The 25,106-nt window shown below is 52.5% G+C and overlaps 1 protein-coding gene across 2 annotated transcripts in view; it reads right to left on the bottom strand.

Moving 5' to 3' along the window:
- PHF21B (PHD finger protein 21B) overlaps positions 1-25,106 on the bottom strand; it is a 104,431-nt gene that overhangs the window by 3,283 nt on the left and 76,042 nt on the right. For both annotated transcript variants that reach the window (XM_063076063.1, XM_063076064.1), the window contains exons 4-10: positions 21,876-22,226; positions 19,607-19,747; positions 7,902-7,953; positions 5,493-5,569; positions 4,173-4,227; positions 2,568-2,590; positions 408-566 (exon numbers count right to left, since the gene is read on the bottom strand). In XM_063076063.1, the coding sequence (XP_062932133.1) occupies positions 408-566; positions 2,568-2,590; positions 4,173-4,227; positions 5,493-5,569; positions 7,902-7,953; positions 19,607-19,747; positions 21,876-22,226 (858 nt within the window). The remainder of the gene's footprint in view (positions 1-407; positions 567-2,567; positions 2,591-4,172; positions 4,228-5,492; positions 5,570-7,901; positions 7,954-19,606; positions 19,748-21,875; positions 22,227-25,106) is intronic.

Genomic DNA, 25,106 nt, shown 5'->3' with positions numbered 1-25,106 from the left:
GGTGCTGGAGTTATTTTGCCATCTTGTTGTTGGGACGTTAGACAACGTCCGTCTCTTCCCTTTTGTAAATAAAAGGTATGGGGCTTCTTTGTGCATAAATCTTTATCCATATCTGGATTAATTCCTTAGACTAGATTTCTCAAAGCAAGATTCAGGTTTTAAAAAGACCATTATCAGAAGAAGCCACTATTAGCTTCTCATGGTAGAAGGCAGAGATGCTGCTACAGAGCCCACAACACGCGGGACAGCGACCCACAGGAAGGATCACCCAGCCCAAAATGTCAATTGTGCCAAGGCTGAGAAAGCCTGTTTTATACCCAAGCCTCTTTTCAGCCCCTTCTGCCCCCCATCTCTGCCAATGGTGGGGACCCCAGGAAGCTGCCTCAAATGCTGTGCCAGGTGCATACCTTCTGCTGGCACTTGGGGCACAGCCACATGCCCTTGGGCGCCGTCTTGAGGGGCGGGTCCAGGCAGCCAAGGTGGTAGGCCCCCGGGCAGGTGCCGCAGGGCTGTAGGCCGGCCCCTCTCTTGCAGGCGGCACAGTGCTCGTCGTGGGTGACCTCATTCTGAAAGAGAAGGAGGCGGGAGGCGGCTCAGCTGGGGCCCGGGCCCAGGCAGCTGCCGTTTCAACCTGCTTACGACCCAGCTCTTCTGCCAACGCTTCTCAGCAGCTCTAAGGAGAGAGAGGGATAAACCCCCAGAGGGCGACAGTGTGGGGACAAGCCTGGACCCCAAGAGGAGGAGGAGCTGCCTCTGATGCACAGGATTCCAGGGCACGGACCGGGCCACATTTACTAGGGGCTGGGATCACTGCACATTGGAGTTGGGCATGGCATGGCTCTGGTATGCTGATTGTTCCCTGCTAAGACCTGGCCTCCAGGTGTGGGTGACAGGGAAGGGTGTCCTGCAGTGGCCTAAGAAACAGTCCCCCTCGGGGTCTGCATTGTCCCCGAGGCCCATATTTTGGGAGAGAGGCCCAACCAATGTTCACGCACTACCCTTCACCACGTTCCTCATGTCTACACGCCGTGGGGAAGGAGGCTGTGGCCTGGGACAAGACGCCTGTGTTCCTCGGTTCTCTGGCAGCAGCACCTCAAATCCTCTTAACAGCATGTGAATCTAACCTGGGATTCCCCAGATCCTGGGTGAGTGACCGCACTCCTGTTTCCTTATCGGTAACATGGGACACCTGCTCTATGGGTTGTTGGGAGGACTCAACAAGATAGAGGACAGAAAGTGCTTGTTCGTGCCAGGTCTGTGCGGGAGCACAGTAAAGGGCTTCCCACTTTCCTTGGGATGTAGGAACTTCAAATGTCCCTTCTACAGAGTCATCATCACTTGATTGTTCAGCCTCTACTTACACACCTCCAGGGACAGGGAGCTCACTACCTTTACTGCCAGCACTGCACTGTGGACAGCACTATGAGTGAGGAAGGGGTTTTCACAACTCCACACTTCCCAGCTCCTGCAAAACCTGAGCAATTTCCCATCACCCACCAGAAGCCCTTCTTGCAAGTCACAGCTATTTTCAATCCGTGTGCCAACAGCTTCTTCCAACCTCAGAGCTGGAAGAGACCAGAGGACGCTCATGGGATGGCTCATGCCACAAGGACACTGAATACTAGAGATGTCCCTGCAGGAGGGGGAGGCACCCTCAGACAAGGCCACAGAGACCCCTGTCCACATCCCTCATTTCAGTTCAGAGTCCAGGGAGGGTGAGGTAGCTGGCCCAGGTCACACAGCAAGCTGGAGCAGCATCTGGTCTCCTGCCTGGAAGCCAAGTCCCCTCCACTGTGGGCTCTGGGGGTCAGGACTCAGGCTCCAGGGGTCTCCTGTCTCCTTGCCCACCCTGGCTGGGCATGGAGTGTCTGTAGACAAAAACTGCCAGGCCCACCAGCACCAATCTGTGCCATGGCAGGGTCACTGTGGAGAACAACACGGCCTAACTGGAGTTGACTGAAACCAATCACCAATTGCTTCTTAGAGGCTTGACCATTACAAGTATGTAGGGACCAGAACATTCTTTTAGAATTAGGTCAGAAATTTAGTAAAGAAAAATGCTGAGTAAATTCTGAGGCCATGCCCATGACTGAGCAGCCAACGTCCTGGGAAACAGGGATGTGGTATGTGTATGGGGGCGGTGTTCTCACAGGATCACAGAAATGTGGGCGTGTGGGGCAAGACCCTGGGGATGACCAAGTCCAGCCCCTCTCAGTGTGGGCAGCAGAGGACCAGAGAGGGCCAGCTCTGCCCCGGGTCACACAGCAGGGCTGGCAGAGGCACAGTAGAGACCAGGGAGCACGTAGTATTGGCTGCTTCCAGCGGGGCCTTCGTGGCTCCCAGGGTCCCTGCATCCTCGGCACTGCGCTGAGCCCTGTGGGGTGCCTGATGCTGCCTGGCAGGCTGGAAGTGGACTGGGTGTTGTGCAGAGCTCTGGGCACCGAGGGTGGAGCCCGAAGGCCCTCTGCTCTACTCAGGTGCCCCGCCCTCTTCCCAGAAGGCACCCTACCTGGCCTGGATTGAAAACATGCCCCACCCCCCAGGTGTGAAGAGGAGGGGACACGTACCTTCCAGCAGGGGTCCTCAGTGGCTAGCACAGGGAAGAAGCGGGGAGAACATGTTAGTGGGCATCGGAGGAGCACAGATCAGGACTGGAGTCCATGAGGCCTACTGTGGCAGGGGTTCTCGCTCCAGGGCGTGATGGAAGTATCACAAGGCCCCAGTGGCACCTGAATTCTCGCCTCAGGGCATGACAGGAGGAAAGGTCTCTGCCGTGGCACAGCAGGAACCACCATGGGAACAGACTCGTTGCAGCCCCTGGGCTCCCTGGGGACCATGGTGGTAGTGAGCTGCCCAGTGGAGGGAACCATTGATCCTGGGACCCCTCAAAGTGGCTTATCTTCAACGCTTTTCGGCTGCAACCCACTCGCATTCTAGCAAACAATGCCGTCCAGCGGAAGAGCAGGTCCTGTGTCTGCACCGACTCAACAGCTGTCGGGGTGGCATCCCGCTCACCCTGCATCACTATGTCAGCTCTGAGAAGCAGGCAACTACAGGCCCACTTTATAGATCAGTCAACCAAGGCCCAGGGAGGGTTGTGATGTGTTGAAAGCTACACAGAATCCCAAGAAGACGACAGTCATTCTCTGCCCTTCGGACTATTTACATTTGTCTAACTGAAGATAACAAGTGACCCCCTGTTGCTGGCTGTATTCATGGGTGAGGCTCCCCTGAGGTCTCGCAAAGGAGCAAGGCTGGCAGAGGAGGGTGGGGCCCATGTAAACTCAGATGGAGGCCTGGCCAGATCCCAGCCCGCTGGAGCCGGGAGCCTTTGCCAGAGACTTGGCCCAACATCTTGTGCAGAAGGAGCCCGAGGCCCAGAGGGGAAGGTCTAACCCCGGCTGTGCAGCAAGTCAGAGGCAGAGCTGGCCAAGAACCCAGGACCCTCACATCTAACCTGTGCTCTCTCCATGCCCAGGGAAGGCACAGGAGGGTGGGTAAGGTGTGGGCTGAGAGCCACCAGCTCAGCCCAGGAGATGTCTGAGACCACCCATGTGTAGGGAAGAAGAGAGGCTCTCTCCAGTGCTGTCTGGAAGCAAGTAGCACCCAGGCTGGGTGCCATGGGCAGAGGTCACCCAGGCCACATCCAGGACCTGTGGTAGCACAGGCTGCTGCAGAGGGAGGTTCAAGGAGGAGCAGGAGGTGGGAGGCTCCTCCCCAGCACAGCATCCTCACCCCTACCAGGGCAGCCCTGTGCTGGGCGGGTCCAGCCGCAGTGGCCTTTGGCATCACATGGCCTGGTTCTGTGCTCAGGACTGCCCCAGGAATAGGGCAGAGGACAGCCTGGAGCCCTGGGTGCTGGGCCCTCTGTGTGACCCTGGCCAGCCCTCCTGCTCTGAGCCTCAGTTTCTGCACTTGTCAGGCGGAAGCACACACCACTGGCCCTATTCGTCCTCAAAGGAGCCGTGAGGACAGAGGCCGGGCTGCGGAGGGGCCTTGTGAGCTGTAATGCGCAGCCCACCAGGAAGCAACTGTGATCACTGCTGTGGACAGGCAGGCCCGGGTGCTCAGGCCTGCTGCCACCAGCAGGAGGGACACTGTAGGTGAGCCCGGTCCCTGCCCAGGCCCAGGAGCAACTCTGGCAGAAGCCCGGAGCCCCGGCTGGTGCTTACCTCTCGCTGTGAGGAACAGGGGGTTGCTGAGATAGTTGGAGGCCAGCCGTTTCCTCTGCAGGGGACAGAAATCAAAACAAAACAACCCCATCATCTGGAGTCTCTCCTTGGCTGTGCCGCCCCGGCCCAGGACCCACCCAGGGACGGGCTCCCTGCTCAGGGCTCCAGACTCTGGCTGGACACCCCCTGCCAGAGGCAGAAACAGGGACAAATACAGGGCAGAAGGACACAGGGATGGTGAGGGGCAAGAATTTTGGACTTTAATTTACAAGGGCAGGAGGATTTCATTCCAGATTCCATTTCTCCCCAGGAATGTGCTAATGGGAGGGGGCAAGGTGCCCCCGCCCAGCAGCTTTAAGTCCCAACACCACATTGCTGGACCGTCTCTGGCTACGGCTTAGTCTCTGGGCACCACCTTGGCCGGCCTCCACGCACGTCAGGGGCACACTGGACCAGGAGGGAGTTTCTTGCCTTGGAAGTTCACTTTGAATGTCCTATACTACCTGCTTCAGAGCCATGGCAGGGGTGGGCGAGTGGGACTGCATGCTGACCACCAGAAGCCCCAGGGGGACACATGAAAAAGCACTGTCTGGAGCCGAGTGTCACCCTGAAGGAGACGGCACGTTGTCCTTCCTGACTCATGGCCGCATTTCACCCCTGGTGGGGAGGACCACGCAGCTGCACACAGGCTCAGGGCCACCCGCAGCGGGTCAGGAGGACAGAAAGCTGGGCGTGTCAGCAGTCTCGGCTTCCCTGGCCTCACATTTCCACCCAGAGGGACTTCAGCTAGTCATGGTCGGCTCTCCCTCCTCCCCACGCTCCACTCCTCCCAGGCAGGAAGATGGACACTTCAAACGGGAGTGTGGGAGAAGGAACTGGCCACGGCTGGCCAGCCCCTTCTGGGCCTTTCTCTTTGGGGCCAGCCACATTCCCAGCCTCTGCCAGTCATGAGCTGACTGGACGGGCTCCCTAGACAAGGCTCGGGGTGGTCCCGACAGGCCCGGTGTCCAGCCCCACCTGGGACCGGGCGATGTGCCTGACGACCTGGCAGGAGTCAGGAAGCCCACGCAGCACGTCTAAGCTGCGCTCCCCTGAGCAGCTTCCGTGAGGACCACAACCGACACTTTCCTCTTCTGCATCTTCCTATCAGCGATTCTGAGCTCAGCAGGTGAGGAAAGAGATGGTATCTACAGTCATCCCCTGAAACCCACTCCCAGGGGCACAGGCGAGTGAGGTGATCAGGGTGGAGAGCTGGGGAGGCCCTGTGCACTCAGGAACCACCCCACCCCACCCCTGTGCCGTGGGGTGGCGGACACCCACCTCAGTCTCCAGGAGGCCACTGTAGGCAGGGTTGGCCGTGCTTCTTCTCTTGCGCTCCTGTCGCTTGCTCTGGATTTCTGGAAAGGCAGACACAGCAGTTATGGGGTCCTTCCTGCCCCAGCAACCCTGCATGCCTCCTCACCAAGCCCTGGGCACCACCATCCCTCCCGCTCCATGGCCTCACTGCCTGTCCAGCATCCAAGCCCCAGAGGGCTCAGGGTGAGTGGGGGCCTCAAGAATCACTCACTCTGTGGCAGCCCTGGTGGCCTCAGGATGAAGAACAGACTGGTGGGAAGGTGGCAGGTACCCAAGATCCGGGCATCTACTCTCAGCACAGGGTCTCCCTGTGTGTCCTTACTGGGCTCAGGGCCGTCTCTTGGGACCCTTGGGACAATGGATGCCCAGCGGTCAGACACTGCCAGGCTGAGCTGTGGAGCAAGGCTCCTGGGGACACCAGGTACCAGCCTGTTGCTGAGGAGCCACTGCCCTATGAGCAGCCTCCAAGAACCCTTTCCGAGGAAGCCTGGCATGCTCTGCCTCGTGCAAGCAAGCACATGCGCCACGCGTGCCACCGCATCTTCTCCTCCTCCTCTCTCTCTTGCTGTGACTGCCAGGTGAGGCCTGCCACTGCCTCTCTGTGTGTAGCTGTTTGGGTGTACTTTCTAACCTCTGTCTCTTAAACCTCATGTTTCATTTAACACCTTTTCAATATTACTTGGTGTGTTTCCCATAAGGACCTCAGACCCTCTATGGAAGAAGATAGGGTCCAAATGAATAAATAAGTATTCAGGGTATCATGGGGGTAGGCAGAGGTTTTCAAAATGAGCATGATTTATAAGAACAACATCAATCGCATCCATTAGGAAAGCACTTTTCTTTCAGTCCCCACAACAACCCTGCGAAGTTTAAGATGCAATTTCCTTATGTTGTAGAGGGGGAAAGAGATTCAGTGCAGAGAGGGAGCTTGCCCAAGGTCACCCAGCTGGTAAGTAGCACAACCGGGACTTGAACACAGGACTTCTGTCCGCACCACCCCACGCTGCCTCCATGGCTCCCGAGTTGGAGCTTAAACAGTTCTCAAGCGCAAGCCAAGGACAGCTGGTTCCTTAAGCTCAAGTTCAAAGGGTTAGGTGGAAAGCGCAGAGGACGCCTTCCAGCCCCACATGCAGAGGTGTGGAAGGCCACGAGCATGGCTGCTCAGATGGGGCTTCTCCACAGGCAGTGGAGTCAGTAGGAGCTCGGGGTCTGGAAGGCTGGGCCTCTTCCCTGTCCCTTGTCACCCACGTCTATGCCCCAGCTGCTGCCAGGGAGCAAGCAAGACACAGGGAACGCAAAAGGGTCTGCCCCTGGAGGCTGTGTGGAAAGGCCTGCACCCCCTCCCAGCACGCTGGGCTCAGCTGAGCTCGGGAACGCTCACTCTGATCCCTGCGTGGCCCTGACAAGCTGTGTGACCTTGACCAGGTCCTGTCCCTTCCCTGGGCTTCAGTTACTCACCTGCTGCAGTGGAGAGAACCTCCACTTAGATTAAAGACTGCTAGTGCCTCGGGCACTGCAGCATTCAGTTCACTCCCTCCCTTTCCTTGCTTTTAAGAAGGAAATAAAAATTAGCCTTCCTTCCTGCATCCAGATCTATGTGGGTGGATGTTTCCACTTTATAAAACGCCTTTAGCAGGTGAGGGGTGTGGTGGAAAATGCTGTGGGCTGGAGTCAGGAGTCCTGGGTTCCAGCCTGGGCCTGACAGGTAGAATGGCTGTGTGACCTTGGGCAAGTGAATCAACTTCTCTGGCCCTACGTGTGCAGTGAGAGGGTTGGTTTCGATGCTTTCCAGGCCACAGGTCCTGCTCTCGTCTGTAAAGTCAAACAGCACCTTCACAGAGTCACACTGACCTGTCCACTCCAATAAACTAAAGTCCCAGTTCCGGGTGCTGGGCACTGCCCCCAGTGCCACAACAATCCTACATGGAAGGTCTGGTTATTTGCCATTTTACAAATGAAGAAATGGAGCCACGCAGCAGTTGACTAACTTGCCCACGCTGGAACAGTAAGTGGTGGAACTGGGCAGTCCACTTCTTATCACTTCACCATGTCACCTTCAGTTCAGGGGCAGGGAACACACATGGTCCCTCCACCCAAACAAGAAAGTGCCACAAGGGGCTCTGTGCATAGTCTTGGAGCCGAGGAGAGCGCAGAGGGTTTCTGTGTCTTGTTTTTCCTTGGGGCAGACCTCCCAGAGGTGGACGCCACCATCTGACCTGGCCTGGGACATCTGAGGCCCACTGCTACCGTCTGATGGCACAGCCCACCCGGCAGGTCGCGGCGAGCTGCCAACACCTGCATCTTCTGCTACCACGCCCGGCCCCACCCATCTTTCAGCCATCCCAGCCCAGCCTGCCACAGGCCGGACCTTACCTTCCAAGTGTTCTGTCGTCACCAGGCCGAGCGCCACCATGAAGGCAATTTTCTGAGGGAAGGAAACAGAGAAGCGTGAGCGTGTCCTTCAGTGTTCACTCGCGCTCGACAGACACTCGCTGTGGCAGGGCAGGGGTGGGTCTTGGGGCGCCCCACAACTCCAGATGCCAAATTGGTGTATAAGAAACCCTGGGAAATCGGATTCCCAGTCAAAGGACTCATCCACAGCTCAACCTAAAGGGGCTCCTCGGAGCAGCTCAGGGCTCTCTGAAAACGCTGGGCAAATACGCTTTGCTTGATTTTTTATATCCACACATATAGTTTGGTCACTTACATACATATGTCTAAGCAAGATTGTACTTAGTTTCACCTGGTTTTGACCTTTACAAAGCACATCATACTGTATACAGAGCTCACTATGTGTTTTTTTTTTTTTTTTTTTTTTATTCTACACTCTTCTTTGCTGGTAGGCAGAATTCTAAGATGCCCCCCGAGACCCCACCTCTTGGGGTGACCACCCTGTATAATCTCCTTCCATTGGGTGTGGGCAGGACAATGGCATTAGGTTTCATTACATGGCAGAGGTGACCACTCCTGTGACCCATTATGTTATTTAAGGCGCTTGCAGCTGACTGGAGTGACAGTCTCTTGCTGGCCTTGAGAGAGAACCGCCATGAGCTGTGCGGCGCCACTGCTCCACGCCTAGTACAGCGCCTGGCACAGAGCGGGGGCTCAGTACGTATTTGCTGAATTAATGAGTTCACATCTCTTGTCTGTGATATGACTTGCAAATATATTTCCCCAGTTTATATTTTTATCTTTTGACTTTACTTACGGGGCCACTTATTCATTTTAGAACAGGTTTAGAGTACAGGGATGTTCCCAGACTGATCACAGAGTGCTGCCGGGTACCCCACACCCAGTTCTACAGTTAACTGTGGTACGTTCATCACCACCTAAGAACCAACAGTGATACGTATTATTAATTAAAGCCCACACCTTATTTGAATTTCCTTAATTTTTATCTAATGTCTTTTTTCTATCCCAAGTTCCCATCCAGGATCCTAGAGGACATTTAGGAGTCACGTCTCCTTAGGCTCTTCTGAGCTGTGACAGTGCCTCAAACTTTCCTCATTTTTGATGATCTGGACAGTTTTGAAGAGTACGGGTCAGATGTTTTCTAGACTGTTCCTCTAGTGGGATTCTTCTGATGCTTTTCTCATGTCTGGACTGGGGTCATGGGTTTGGGGGAAGAGACCCCAGAGGTGCAATGTCCTCCTCACCACATGGCATCAGGGTGCGTCCCTCGCCGCTGTTGGTGCAGACCCTGCTCACCTGGCTGAGGTGTGTTCTCCACTTCCCACCCTGAAGTTACTCTTTCACCCCACTCCGTCCTGTACTCTTTGGGAGAAAGTCACTAAGCACAGCTCACACTTAAGGATTGGGAATATGCTCCACTGAAGCTGGGTTTTTGTTTTGTTTTTTTCCATGAAGATTTAAAAAATATTCATAGGTAGTAGAATTTATCGATATTTTCTTTTGCAGTGTTTGGATTTCTGAATCTTGGGTAGAGACTCTGAAGTTACAAAGCAATTTATTTGTTTTACTTTAGTACTTATAGTTTCACTTTCTGCATTTAAATTTTGATCCATTTGGAATTTATCTTGGTAAATATAGTGTGAAGTATGGATTCATTTTTTCCATACGGCTACCTACTTGTTCCAAACCATTTATTGAAGATTTCATCTTTCCACTTTTCACTGATTTAAGGAGCCACTTTAATCATATGCTAAGTTATCATATGTATATTTGGATCTATTTCTGGGCCTTCTATTTTGTTCCTTAAATCTGCCTATCTATGAGTACTGCCACACTCTAGTATATTTTAATACCTAGTAGGGCTAGAATCCCTTCACTGCTTTTCCTGTTCAGAGAGTCTTTGGCTCTTCCTGCTTATTTTTTTCATGTGTGAAATTTAGAAACCATCTTAGGTTGTTCTAAGAATGAGGAAATCAGTTGGTGTACTCACTGGGATGTTATAAATTAGCTTAGGGCATAATGACAACTTTTTAATTAGATTTTCCTATCCAAAATTATGGTGTGCATCTGTTTACTACTTTTTTGTCTTTGGGGGTTTTAAACTTTTCCTCAAATAGGTGTTAAATATTTATCATGTTTATTCCTAATCACTTTGTTGCTATCATAAATGGGGTTGTCTATAAAGCTTTTAACAGGCTGCTGTGTGTTTCTATGAAGATCGGTGATTTCTGCACATTGATTTTACACCCCGTCGCCATGCTGAATTCTTATTGTCCATAGTTTTTTTTTTTTTCCCCTTCAATTTTCTTGGGTTTTCTACATCATCCCAAATACTGTTTACTCCTTTCCAATTTTTACTTCTATGCTGTTAGAAATAGTTCTCCTTAATTTGTCAGCTTTAAATGATATTCTTGGATTCACTGGAAGTGCCAGATGATATAGAGGAGTTAATCTGAGAGCTTATTCCACCTTCCCTCACTCCCTCAAGTTTACTTAGATGAATCTTTTATACATTATTGGAGTGTATAATATTTAAATTCTATTCCAACATCCTTATCCTATTTCACTTTTACCCTGTAGTTAAATATACTCGATGCTTGCCCCAGTGCTGGTAGCAAAGTTTTCCCAGTTGTCTCTTGGTTGACTGGGGTTGAGTCTGCAGTAGTTTCTTGTGAATGGCTCATGGGAGCAACATTTCCTGAGTTCTCAGCAGACTTGAATACTTTTTATCTGTATCCCTTAAACTTGAAGGACAGCTTGGCTGGGTATAAAATCCTTGGCTCTTTCTTTCCTTTAGCATCTTGCAGATGTTCCTCTACTGTATTCTGGAGTTGAATGCTGCTGTGGAAAAGTCAGAAGCCAGTCTAATTGCTTTCCCTCTAAAGTGATTTTTTTTTTTTTTTTTTTTTTGGCCTGGATGCCTACAGGATTCTTTTGTTCCTATTAAAAGTCAATAACTTTACTGGGTGTGTCTCAGTGTTAAACATTTCCCCCGGAATACACATCAATTTTCCTTGGTACACTATGTGTCCTTTCAATATGCAAAGTCTTTTTTTATTTCAGTAAATTTTTCTTGAATTATATTTTAAAAAGTGAAGTATCACCACACTACAAAAAGTGAGGTCCACAAAACTGAACCCTGTAAGATGTGTTCTCACATTAGTGCAAGAGTAATGGAATGACTGAGGTGGCTGCAGAGCTGCCTGAACTGGAGTTCTGGGGTCCCATGGCTCAGCCAATCCATACTAGTCCAGGCTGCAGTTTGGTGCTCCCTGGTTTAGATATCACTTCTGGGCCTTGTGGCTATCTGGACAGTGGCAGAGATTCTGGGATGTCCTCAGCAGTTGGCAGCCTGACTTGGGAAGGCTGGGCTGGAAGAATACTAGGAACTTGGAGACTACTCTGGCCTCCTGCTTCCCCAGGCCACCCTTCCCTCCATCCCCCTTTACTCACAGGAGATAACTTTAGTGCACAGTCATGTGAGGACAGATAATGAACAGGTAACAGGAGCCAACTTACAGCCAACCTCACACAATTGCAGGAAATTAGGTAAAAGTATTACTCTATGTCTTGTGTCCCATTGCCTGGTTTCCTTCTTCGAAGCCTCCCATTATACATCTGCTATCTCTTCTTTGCTTGTCATCTGTGGATATCACTTTCTCTCTAATATTTAAAAACTGTATTTTTAAAATTCTGTACATGTTTCTCACTTCTGCCTCTTCTGTCCCTTACTGTGTCTTCTGCTGTGTCTATGGCCCCCGGTGCTCATCCAGTTATGTATATATTTCTGTGATGGTTTTATTTTTTTTCCTGAATAACTCCCACTCATGGTTCACTCTCTCCAGTACTTTGGCCACTGAGCCATCTTTTTCCTAAAACCTTGTATTTCAGTTCTGCAGTTTCCCTCTTAGTGGTGACTGTATTTTTTAAAAAATTCATAGTAGGATATCAGATTTTTTTCCAGTGTGTATTCTTTATCTCATCATAAAAATTGTTTCTCTTCCCTGTATTTTTCCTTAAAGATCTTTGTATTGATGTTATGCCAGATCTTTTTTTTTTTTTTTTTTTTTTTTTTTTTTTTTTTTTTGGCTAAACATAATTAAATGAGTTGAACTTTCCTGGACCAGCTATTCGCAGGGGTTGGGGGAAGGGAGCACATCAGTCTTCCAGGAGCCACTCAGAGGCTCCCTCTTCTTTTGCCAAGCAGGTTGACTTCATTCTTCAAACATAGTGCCTCAGAGGGATTCTGTTTAACCATGCCTCCTTTGCCTCTCCAACAAGGTCAAGGAGGGTTCCTGCACCTCTCCTGTTCCTAGATACTTTACAGATTGCAGCTGTAACGCCTTCGGGAGATAACTTTTGGCTGGTGCTTTCTGAGACTTGCCAACACTAAACTCTTCCTCTTTCTGCACATTCTTTCTCCATATTCTCCTGCACAGTCCCAGCTTTGCCTGATCCAGCCCTGTCTAACCTAAGTCCAGCTCACAGATACTCCCTTCCCTTTTGCCCTTGCAGATGGACTCCTGGTCCTCTAGGGTTGCATACTGCTGAACATTTCTGCACCTGCAGCTCTTCAGCCCTCTTGGTTGTCCCCCACACCATTCCTTGCTGCTGCTTCCGGCACTGCCAGCTTCTTGCATGGCTCTGATCTCCGCTGCCTCTGACAACCAGTTTGTAGTTTCTTTGGTCTAGTTTGAAATGCATAAGATGAAAAAACAAATTCTCATTGCTCAGTATGAGTTCGCAGGGGATGCAGGGGGAGTTTCATTTCTAAGTAGTTTCCCTGTTCATACTGGAAGCTCAGCCAAGTCTTTTTGCCAGGTTTTATCTGTTAGTTTCTGATAGATGTGCGTTCAAAACTGTTTTGTGGTTTTGTCAAGTTTGCCTTATAATTCTGCTATATGTCTACGTATCTTAAAACTATGTTGTTCTGGGGAACATATGTTGTTTCTGTTAAATTGTCTTGATAAATGTCCCTTCAGTATTTATGTAATATCTTTTTCATTCCTTTATTTTCGACCTTTCTGTGTGCTTTTTATCCAGGTGTGCCTCTTACAAGCAATAGATAATGGGATATTGTTAAAGTCTGTTTCATTTCTCTATTTAAGAGTAGGAATTTGCGTCATTTCATGGATTGTGGCTACTGCCATATTTGAACTTATTTCCTCCATTTTATTTTGTATTTTCAGTTTCTCATCCCTTTTCTTTTTTTCCTTTCTTCTTCAAAAAATGTTTCACATTTGGGGCCGGCCCTGTGGTGCACTCGGGAGAGTGCGGCACTTGGGAGCGCAGTGGCGCTCCCGCCGCGGGTTCGGATCCTATATAGGAATGGCCGGTGTGCTCACTGGCTGAGCGCGGTGTGGGTGACACCAAGCCAAGGGTTGCAATCCCCTTACCGGTCACAAAACGACAAAAAAAAAAAAAAAAGTTTCACATTTGCATTTTTCCCCTCTGATGATTTAGAAATTATAGGTGGCATTTTATTCTTTTTACTGATTATCCTAAATGTTTTAAGCATATTTTAACTATACATTTCCCTAATGAAGTCTAAAGTTATTTAATATTTGTCTTTCTCCCCAACATTATACTGGCCTTAGCATGTTCTAACTCCCTCTAAAACATCACCTCCCACCAACTTGTTACTGCTGCCTGGAATTTTCCTTTTGTCTGTTTTAATTAATTAATTAGTTTATTTTTGGTGGCTGTCCGGTGTGGGGATCTGAACCCTCAACCTTGGTGTGATAACACCACACTCTAACCAAAGGAGCTAACAGGCCAACCTACTCTTACCTGTTTTAAAAAACAAAACTGGGTATTTTGGGCAGTCTACACTTGAATGAATTTACCTGTGGCTTAATTTCTGCCCTCACAGCTGTCTCATACCCTGATGCCCGTCCCTGGCTTCGCTTGCCTTCTACTGAAGCAGTTCTTTCCGTGACGGTGATAAAACTCTTAGTCTTTCTATGTCTGCAAATGTCTTTATTTTGCCCATGCTCTTGAAAAGCTATTTGACTGGGTACAAAATCCTGAGTTGGCATCAGCAGCCTGGGGATGGGCATCAGCATGCTGTCTTTCACTGGAAACTCACAGTACGCCTGTCACTCCTTCATGGGTAATCTGCGTTTCTGTCCTGGTAGTTTCTTATGGTTTTTCTCTTTATCACTGACATAGATTTCTGGCCTTCTCGACTTACTTGTTTTAGTTCTGCCTGACAGATGGAGTATACTTCTGTCCTAGGAGCTCAGGCCGGTCCTCCTCAATGCTGGACCATGTTGGCTCCCACCCTCCCAGTGCAGCTCCGTCCCCGCCCTCCATCCTATTCTGCTGGACTCCCACGAGATGAAAGGCACGTTGCTCCACCTTCCTTCTGTCCTTACACACTATGTATGTTTGCTTTTACACGTTTGCGTCTCTGTAGCACACCAGTGGAGCCATCTTCCAAAGCACTAATCGCACCACCTCTGTGCACACTGTCGAGTGCACGTCTGTACTGCTTCTAATCATGTTTTTCTTTACCACATTTTCAAATTTTCATATACACCTGATCTTGTTTTACTTCTCTGATTTTTTGCTTCATTATTCCTCATTTATTTTTAGATATTCTTTTTAAAAAATTTCTTAAAACATCCTAAACATGCTTATTTGAATGCTGTTCTACAGTATTCCACAAAATGGACTTTGGTGTTATAACACCATGCTCTAACCAGCTAACTAACCGCCCAGCCCCACATATTTTACAATTCTGTCTAGACTCATTCAGGGCATCCTTCTTCCTTCCTTTTCTCTCCATCCTGCTTACCCTTGCCTTTTAGCAAGTTAGCAATTGCCTCAGTGTTGGCCAGCTCTCCAGGGACAGCTGTGGCCCAGGGTGGGCTTGGTTCCAGAGAACTCCTGGGACCCGCAACCCCGTGTGGGCTGCCCTCCCTCCAGGTAGCCTTCATCTGATCCTGACCGGAGTCTAACACTCTGGGGCGTTGGTCACGCTCACTGCTGTTTGGGGACACAGTGGTGCACAGCTACGTCTCTGCCAACTCCGTCTGCGTTTTCCCTGTCATTGCTATGGGTTTAGAGCAAGTGAGAACTCAGAACCACCCCGATGGTGTGTGCTTTGATGGCTTTCCAGGAGGGCAGCGCCTTGGCTGTTTATGAGTTTTGGAAAGATCATTCTGGATGCAGAGTGACTGGACAGGGAGAAGCCCATCGAAGGGCAGGGAGACTGGCCAGATTCCACTGCAAGGCCCAGGGGAGAGAGGAGGAGGGGACGAGGGCTGTGGTAACAAGGAGGGTGTGGACAGACGGAGGGTGTGTGGATGGGTCTTGCCCAGTGAGGCAGCTGGGGCTGTGGTCAGGGCTCATATGGGGCTGGAACCGTGTCCAGCTGGCCCTCTGCAGGGCATCTGCTGACCTGAGAACAGCCAGTCAGTTGGATGCTGCCCGAGGCCAGGATAGCGGGTGGCCACAGAAAAGGCTGCAGCACTGTACTAGAGGAGCCACGGGCCATGGGACAGGATGAAGCGAGAGTGCCCTGGGTCAGGAGCCAGGAGACCAGGTGTGGTCTGGGCTTACCATGTAGCCCTGTGACCATGCACACAGTTCATCTCTTTGAGCCTCAGTTTCCTCATGTGTAAAAGGAACTTTGTAACTCCTGCCCCTCCTACTTCACAGAACCCCTGAGAGGACGCGGGAGGGAAGGAAGAGAAGCAGCTGCAAAGCTGGCAAAGATTTGGGGATGTTGTCACGTGGCCCTGCAACACCTGCAGTGGGCACTGTCACTTCATGTCCCTGAGCCCGGATGTCACCATGCGGGTGAGCACACGCCACACACTGTAGAGTCCCACAGACAGCAAGAGCCTCACTGTGAAACACGGTCCATCTGCCATTCGATTCTCACTGCACGAAATCATAGCAGCAAAGGAGGCGACCCAAGAATCTCGGCCTGACTGCAGCCAAATCTGCCCCCAGCCCCAACTTCCTACTTGAAGTTGTCTTCTTTGGTCCTTATTTTCCATTTGTTTCTATAGTTGTCATCCCCTGCCACCACTGAAATCAGGAAGCACCTTTGGGACAGCAGAAAGGCCAAAGATGTTGAAGTCAGAGGCCCTGCTGGGCTCAAGTGGTCAAGTTCTTACCATGACCCTGAGCGAGTCATCTGGCTGCTCTGAGCTTGGGGTTTGCACATCCTAAAAGACGGGACATGATCCCATCTCCACGGGTGGCTCCGTGGGTTTAAGATGATAGAATGGGTGTGTAAGGGTGTGCTGGGGCCCTGGGACCCCTGAGCTTAGGGTCATGAGAGACTTTGGCTTTCCTGGCAAAGATCACAGCTGTCCCCGTCTCGGCATCCCCAGACCCCAGCACAGAGCCTGGCAGGGAGCCAACGAGGATATGTCCCTTCAGAAACGAGAGGAGCTGTCTCAGCCACACGCAAAGGTAAGACGGGACAGGTCCTTTAAGGAGGTTTTCACCTTGGTACACAAGAGTACTAATTACTGATATCCATTCTGATTCCAGGAAAAGGATTCATAGTGTGTACATATATATAAAAAACACACTGGAACACAAAATAAATGAGGAAGTAAGAAAAACGGAGGGTAAATTTAGGAAAATAAAATGAAGCCATTCATAGGCCCTGTGCAATTGTTTGAGGGGAGTCATAGACTGGGCTGTGAGCTCCCTAGCAGCCAGAGCAAAGAAGGACGCAGGGCCAATAACAGTCCCACAGTCCACTGACCCTCTGGAATCTCTTGGAAGGGCAGGGGTCCTGGTGTAGGTGAGGCCAGCCTTGTGGTCCCCTGAGAAGGCCAGTAACGGGATCTTTAACACCCATAATCTTTACTTGGAGGAAAGGCTGGGAGCTGTGGGTAGGAAAATCAGGTAAGGAGGAGGTCCTGGGATAGTGGTCAGCCTTTCTGTGACTGTGCCAAGAAGTTCATCTCTGGCCCTAAACTTGACCCCACTCAGCCTGAACAAAGGAGGAGGTGACCTCTCAAGTTCCGACGCAGCACAGCTCAGACCACAGGTTCTGGGGCCAGATTGCTGGTGCTATAACAGTCACTACTTCTGGGACTCAGTGTCCCCATCTGTACAACGGGTTAACAATCCTTGGTGCAGAGGCTGCCCACTGTGAGGACTGAATCTGACCCGTGCTGAGCACCCTACCAGCAGCAAATACTCATCTAGGTGGTCAACAGCATGTTCTGCTGTTCCTTACACATGCCTCTTGGGGTTCAAGGGCAACTGTACTATTCCTTCTTAGATGTCCAGGAGTCGTCTGGGGTGCGGGTCAAACTGATGTCCCCTTAATGCTGCATTTCCTGTGCCGTGTTAGCGCCACTCTGGCAACCCCTGGGCTGGCCCGCCCTGCATGTGGGGCTGAGCCTTACAAACACCAATTCGTGTTCTTTTAGAAAAATCCACGCCCCCACCCAGCAACGCTGGGCTTCCGGGTGGCTGGTCTGATGAAGTCTCTGGGACAACCGCTGCTCCGGTGTCAGGTGCTCCGTGCAGGGCCACGCCGCTCAGCTCTCCTCGGCCGTCTCTCAAATGAAACTTTCATCAGGATTTTTACACCAAGACACGTTGTTACTGCAAGTTCTACTTAAATCATTACACATATTTACGCTAATTATGTGGTTAGATGTAATTATACTAATTGTATAAATGCACAATAATTGACTAAGATATACTTTGAGAGAACAAAGAGAATCTACCCAGAAAACCTTCCCAAATGTCAAGTGTGCAGCAAAACCCCAAGGGCGTGAAGACAGAGGGTGCCCGAGGGAGCCCTGGGGTGAAAGCCAGCCCAGGGCCCCACCACACACACAGTCGGTGCTTAGACATTGCTACAGAATGGAACTGGCTGTCTTTCTTGACACGACTGGGCTTGGGACTACAGAGGAGACTTGTTTCACATCGTAGCCTCATTTAGCAGTCAATTTTATTGGCTTTTGGGATAAGCCAAAGGACAACAATCAAGCTACTTTCGTGCTCAAAGACATTCCATGGCTCCCGACTACTAAAGAGCAAAGATCCAACTCGGCAGCCAGCGCTCAGGTCTCCCAGGATCAGGTTCCAACATCTGTCTTTCGTCTGTTTGTGTTTTTTTGGCAGCTAGCCAACAGGGGAACCTGAATCCCTGACCTTGGTGTTATAACAACCCCTGACCTTGGTGTTATAACGCTGCACTGTAACCAGCTTAGAACCAGCCAGCCCGAACATCTGTCTTAACCTCATTTCAAGACATTCACAGGCACCTGTGTTACGTGCAGTCCAACACACCAGGTGCCTTTTCTGGGTGTGCTGAGCCTCTCCTGCTTCCATGCTATTGCCCGCACAGTACCCTCCTCCTGACCTGCCATCCCTCCCGCCTCTTGCCCTCTCCTTGAGATCCTGCCTGTCCCTCTGCTCTGCTGATCACGGCCTCTTCTGCCAAGCCTTCCTCGGTCCCTCCAAGAGGAAACAGTCTCTCTCCTTCTCCCCTCACCTCCTATAGTTCTCAATTTATAACTTTCTGATGACACTGGGCATTTTTAACCCACGTTGGAGTCTCTGCAGCCATGCCTGTCTCTGTCTGTAGATGTGAGCTTCCTTAGGGTGAGGACCACATCTGCCCCCATCTCAGCGTCCCCAGCCCTTGGCACAGAGCCTGGCAGGGAGCAAACTCGAAGATGCGTATACAGAGAAAGGAGTGGATAGATGACGGCCTCCCTTTGATGACGGCACATTGACAGAGAATCTCAGGAGCTGCTAGAGCCCTGAGGGGCCTTTCGGCCTGTGGGACGGGGTGGGCGGTCAGGGAAGGGCATGTGGGGAGGACCGTTCTGAACCAAATCTTGTAGGATGAACAAGGGTCCAGGAGGTAGAGAAAAGGGAGCTGGGTAGGAGAGTCACGTGGAAAAAGGCCCAGGGCAAGAAGCAGTGTTGATTTTGGCCTAGGACGGCCGAGGATGCAAGCTGCGATGCGAGGACCATCACTTGCTGTCACCGAATGTTCAACCAAGGAGGGCCTTGAGTCAGCTGCTGCCGCATACACCTCTGTAATGCAGGTGGCTGCACATAAGCCATGCATTAGGATGGGTCCACGGGAGCATGTCTATCCCTCCTGCTCCAGATGGGGAGGGGGACGTGTACAGCTCCCACACCAGTCCGAGGCGGCAGCTGGCTTCTAAAGCACTCCGGTCCTGCTCTGCCCACCTTCATGCATTTGGATTGGCCGCGGACACAGAGAAGAGGCAGGGCCCGCTGTAGGGTCATGTGCTGCCCAGAGGAGCACCATCCCCTCCTGGACGGAGGGGCCCACAGCCGGAGCTCCCGGGACGGCTCCTGTTCCAAGGGCCCGGCAGGCATTAACTCGTGAAATCCTCACAGCAGCTTGTAAGGATGGAGGCCTTGCCATTCCCATGTCACAGATAAGAAAACAGAAGGGACTGGCCCACAGGCACACTGCTGCAAACTGGCAGTGCTGGGATTGCAATCAGGCGGAACAGTCCTAGGAGCTGGCTGACCACCGCCCCAGGAGTGCCCACTGCACGGGTGGCTGTGACCACAGCCTGTGGGACCATCCCATAGGGAGGCAGTCCTCACCTGCACTGTGCTGTGCCTACAGCTGCCCCAGACCGTCCACACAGCCTGGGCAGGGCCTGGGCCCTCCAGCGAGGCCCACCTACCTCGGGGTTCTCCTGGGTTGGGGGCCGGTCTTCCTTCTTCTTTTTGGTGGCCTGAGCTCCCTGAGATGGCTCCTCCGTGGGCGGCCGTGACTCCGCCGGACTCTCGGGCTGCGTCTGCACTTGAGGCTGAATGATGATGACCTGGAAGAGGCCGTGAGTGGTGAGGGGCGAGGGGGGAGAAGGCAGGGGGCAGGGCCCACGGAGCCTGGCGCCAGCTGCATCCTGGAAGGGCTGATCACAGAGGAATAAGGCGGCTCGCGCCCCCCTGTGCCCAGAGCCTGCGCCTCCGTGAGGATGATCTGCCCGGAAAGTGGCCTGATTTAGGAACCAGCAAGGGTTCAAATCCTGCCCTACCGTCTTCCAGATGCACAGACTTGGGGAGGCCACTTTGCTTCTCTGAGCCAATAAAACCTTGGCAATACCTCCTTCCAGGGAGGCTATGAAGATTCAGGCAGCAAGGACTCCAGAGAGGTTGGTCTCTTAATCCCCAGCCCAAATGCAGGCAAACTGAGGCTAAGAGGGCTCAGACTGCTCCTTGCCTGAGGCAGAGGGGCTGGGACTCTTCCTGGGTTGGTCTGACTGCAGTGCTACCCACCAGGTGCCCCCCGACACACTGTGTCTTGGCCACTCAAACAACCTTGGATTAGCAGGTGGAAATAATGCCTTGAGGGGCCCTGCCAAGCCATGGGGGGTGGGTGAGGAAGGGAAAGGTGAGCACGAGACCCTACCCAGCCTGGCATTGCCCGGAGCAGCCCCGTTTTAGGCAGCCTCCCTTGGGGCTGAGGGTATAATCTGGTTTGATCAAAGAGTCTGACACTAAAAAGTAGGTTTGAAATCCATGCATCCAGCCTAGCCTCTCCCCAGATGGACTCCTCTCCATCTGCGACTCTATTTTTTTTGGACAGGGAATTGGAAAAGAATTGTTATTTTTCATGGACACAGGAAACAGGAATTCACCAGGAGCAGTCAGCCAGGGTCTGGCCCAAGCCAGGGATTACTTGAACTTTTTTTTCTTCCTAGAAAATGTGGTGACTGCCTCGTGAATTTGAGGTTCCTAAGCACAAAGAGAAAATGTGTTCCACCTTTCTGTTGGCTTAAGGGAAGCTCTTTGTTCATCTTTGTATTACATTTTTAAACCCCCAAATTCTCCATATGGAAAAATGTGCTCCTTTTTATGTTCATGGGAAGAAGATCTCCAACAGAAAACAGGGCAAAATATATCCTCAAATGAGACACACATAAGAAGATAGAATTCTTAGGGCCGGCCCATGGCTCACTTGGGAGAGTGTGGTGCTGACAACACCAAGTCAAGGGTTGAGATCCCCTTACCGGTCATCTTTAAAAAAGAAAATAAAAAAGAAGACAGAATTCTTAAAAAGTACAGGGAAAACATTCAAGCTTGATAATAATGAAAGGAATTCAACCTTCAACAACAGGGCATCTGTTTTCACCTATTAGATGAGCAGAGGATTTAAAAGGCTGACACCGAACCCTGGTGGGGTTGCAGTGAAATGGGTGCTCACTCAACACACACCTGCTAAGCGGCACCCCCCAGGTGCTGTCCTGGGGGCACCTACCATGTGACCATGGCCCATGGAGCTCTTCAGACTGTGAGAATCCTTCAAGATACCATCAGGGCAATATCATAAGGTCACAGAGAGTCGAGCATCAGCATTCAGGCTGGGGACATGGAAGACACACCAACCATAAGCTCAAGAAGGGCCGCCTGGCAGACCCCGAATTGGGAACAGAGGAAAAGAGTCCAGAGAGAGGAAATGACAGCTCCTCTGTAGCCCCAAAGGCCTCAAACTGCACAACCAACCGAGGTGCTCAGAGGAGACCAGGGAGAGGTCCTTAGTTTTAGTTTTAAATCTTGGCAAGAAATTACAGATTTTCCGTTCAGGAACCTGTAGTGTAAAAATAGTCCTTGACTTCCCCAGAAGAGACAGATAATCAATACTGGACTCTCTTCCAGCCACTCACTCAGGTACACATTTTATTAGTTAATTATTCCAATGAATTAAGTAATTCATTCACTGACCGATCACTCTTTTTCCATTGGTATTAATTTCTTCAGCCACATGTTCCTTGATCACATGTTCATTCATTCGTACCCCGTTCATTCATGCACGGTTTGTCCCCTCCATCACTCCTTCACACCCCATTCATTCACCCTGCCAGAGCCTCCTTCTGCACTTCTTGGATAGCGGCCTCCAAGTCCTCCCACGGTGGGGGTGTGTCCCCTCCGGAGCCTGCCACGGGCACTCACCTTGTTGTCGGCACTGATGAGGAGGGGCTGGACTTTGATGCTGTCACTGACCACGGACACGGCGGTGCTGGGGGCGATGGCGGCGGCATTGCTGGGGGACGTGGAGATGATGGCATAGGCCACCCCGGCGCTGCTCAGGGGAGAGGTGAGGGCAGCGGGCTCGGCGAGGGCCTGGGGCTGGCTACCGGGCGTTGGCACATGGCTGACGGTGTTGTTGGCAGTGGGGAGGGCAGGGCTGGGGTTCTTTATGCTGACCACGGTGGCCTTCTGGAATGTTGGGGGCTGCTTGGGTGGCCGGTCCCGGCCTGGGGTGATGGGGAGGCTGTCTGGAATCAGAGTCTTTGGCCTAACCTGGGAGGAAGGGACAGGTGCATGGTCAGACAGACAGACACAGGCAGGTGACGACAGGCACAGGACTGACAAGGCCTGGCTCAGAGGCTTCCCATGTCAGAGGTGAGGGGACGGCAGCAGAAAGGTCATGGGACCCACCCTGGGTTTCACAGTGGACGAGACCTTGACTCTGAAGCTACTGATGCTCTCCACACTGCCTCCCCTGCCCTGGGCTTGCACTGACTGGCCACGAGGCTCAGGAGGAGCCACTCTGGGCCCGAGTCCCTCCCAGCTCCTCAGACAAAGTGTAAAGAACAGAGGGGAAGGCGACGGGCAGGCGGCACTTGGGAGTCAGGGGAGAGGCTGTGCAGTGAGACTCTAGCCACACCAAGTCTCAAAGCAGCAGAGCTCCCTCTGGCGTCCGAAGTCTGGAGGGCACCCCCTGGGCAGGGGCTGGGAGGAGACGCAGGGGCTCCTGCACCTGCCTGGTTCTGCTCCTTGATCTGGGCAAGGGCTGCCACTGTGTTCCCGTGGAAACCATCAGCTGTGCACGTGTCGCTGGTAGGTTATGCCCTAAGGAGTCCCCGCACAAGAGAGTGAAGGTGTGCCACAGGCAGCTGCGAAGTGGTTCAGACCACGGCTCTGGGCAGGTTGTCAGTGCTAATCTTGGGGTCTCCTGCAGGACCTGTGTGGTCTTGGGGACACACCTGATCCTTCTCAGGCCCAGGTCCCTTATCCATGCACCAGGGGTGATGGGACCCACCTGGGACTGGGAGTAAGTGAGAAAATGCACAGGAAGTGTTGGTTGTGCCCTGGATACCAGCTGTCACCAGCACCCTCATCCTGACTTCCTGTGAAACCGCCGTTACAACCATCGTGGCAGCAGGAACCCCAGAGGACACCTTGTCTCCCACACGAGGTCACACCAACCCTTGGGGAAGCATGCTAACATCGTCTCCTCAAAGAGGAGATGGCAGCTGGAGATGGGACACGACTTGCTTTCTCATCTGACCTGAGCCCCGCCTCACCTGCACTGCTGTCACGGGTGCACTGGCCTGTTCTACAGACCAGCAAGCTGGGGACCAGAGAGGAAGAGACACAGCTGAGGAGCAAAGTGATGCCACAGTCATTATGACCGTCAGGGCAGTGGAACTGGAGCCAGGACCCCTGTAAGCCTGTCTGGCACTACTGAAGGCCACGGAGAACTGTGCTGTCCCTGCCCATCCCCCACTCCCTACTGTCTCCAGTGACACACGGGGAAGGAGGGGTCCGAGGCAGCTCCTTCAGGGTTCTGCAACGTTGGGCAGGTCACTGAGGCACAGGTGCCCCTTGGTCAGGCAGGCATCACGGCACGAGCTCCTCCCGGTGACTGGCATGGAGCTGCCCCTGGATTCTGGTGGCCTTCCTGTTCCCTGCCACAGTGGGCCCTCAGCAAACTAGGCCTGCCCCCCCTGCAGCAGGGGCCTCACAACAGCCAGGTGATGGGGCCAGCCTGGCTTCAGGTGAGCCTGTCACTCCGTCCTTGGCACCAGTGGTCAGGGCCTTTGGTCCCCACACACCCAGTTCACAGTTAACAAAAACACCGATACTGAATGGGGAAAACTCTGGAAAGAATCCTTCGGCCCTTGCCAGCCCTTCGCCGCAGGTAGTCACCCGCTGGGGAACTGCTGTCCATGCCTGTGCAGAGGCTGGGTGTGGGGCAGGTGGAACATGTGAGTGGGGGTCAGCTGTGTTGACCCCACTGTGCCAACAGCTGTTCCAGGTGCTGTCAGCTCCTCCCTGTCATTTGGGGTTTGCCCACATGTTCTGGTTGACACAGGCTGGCTACCACTACGCAACCTGGACTCTGGGGGAGGTGAGCAGGCCCCAATTGCAGGTGCTGGACACTGCAAATAAGCCCAGCCAGGGGCTCAGGGTTTGGCCCAAACGCGTAGGCCTCCAGCCTACAGAATGGCCTTTTGCCACTGCCACCTGGAGGTGTATGCAGCCGCACGGAGCCTCGGGGGTCTTCCCTGTCCCACAGTCCCTCTCCCTTCTCGGGGTCTGTGCTCAGCCCCCATCGCAGGTGGCTTATTCTGCTCCTCGAGATTCCTGGGGTAGCAACAGCCAGCGGCTGGCCCAGGAGTGCACTGGGCACCTTCGGCCTGAGCTGACCGACTGGACGCCAGCGGTTCAAAAGGAACATCCAGGAAATTGTTGGGAGGGAGACAGCAGGGCAAACAGAAGACAGAAGCCCAGGAGGTCATGAGGCAAGAGGAGGAAGGCTGGGAGTGCGCCGAGGAGAACAGCATAGGCCTGATCAGCTGCCTCTTCCTGGAGCCCTAACCCCAACCCTTCCTTACTCATAGGCTTTTCATAGCTCCCCAATGCCAACAGGTCACTGCCAGGGGACACCTGACTCCAAGGCCCTCATGGTCCCTGCTGCCCTCTCTGATCGCCCTCCTCCCCAGTGCTGGGACTCTGGCCCCCCGCCCTCTCCTGCCCCTATTTCTCATCCTGTGCCCTCCCCCTGAGCTGCCTCCACCTCGGCCTGCAACATCTTCCCACCCTGAGGCCTGGTTCAAGCACCACCTCCTCCAGGAAGCCTTCCTTGACTCCCAGGCATGTGATGGGCCTCCTCAGGGATCCCGCCACCTCATGTATACTTCTGAGCTGGCCCAATCACCTGGGGTCAGTGTCTGTTTCCTTGTCTGTCCTCCCTCCAGACTCTGAGCCTCTTGGGGACAGGGCCCTATTGGATTCAGCACAGGTGGGCACTTGGGGAAAATTGCCACATGGATGAGAAGGCCCAGGACAGTTGCCTGTCACCATCCTCAAGCTGGGGGCATCTGTCCAGCCCCACAGCACCAGGACAGGCAGGGGCCATCTTCATCTCCACAGCCGGCAGCCCCTTGCCTGAAT

Source organism: Cynocephalus volans, chromosome 12 (assembly GCF_027409185.1).
Source record: "Cynocephalus volans isolate mCynVol1 chromosome 12, mCynVol1.pri, whole genome shotgun sequence".
Classification (NCBI taxonomy): domain Eukaryota; kingdom Metazoa; phylum Chordata; class Mammalia; order Dermoptera; family Cynocephalidae; genus Cynocephalus; species Cynocephalus volans.
Note: the sequence above shows the minus strand (reverse complement) of the source record. Positions and strands in the feature narration are given on the sequence as shown.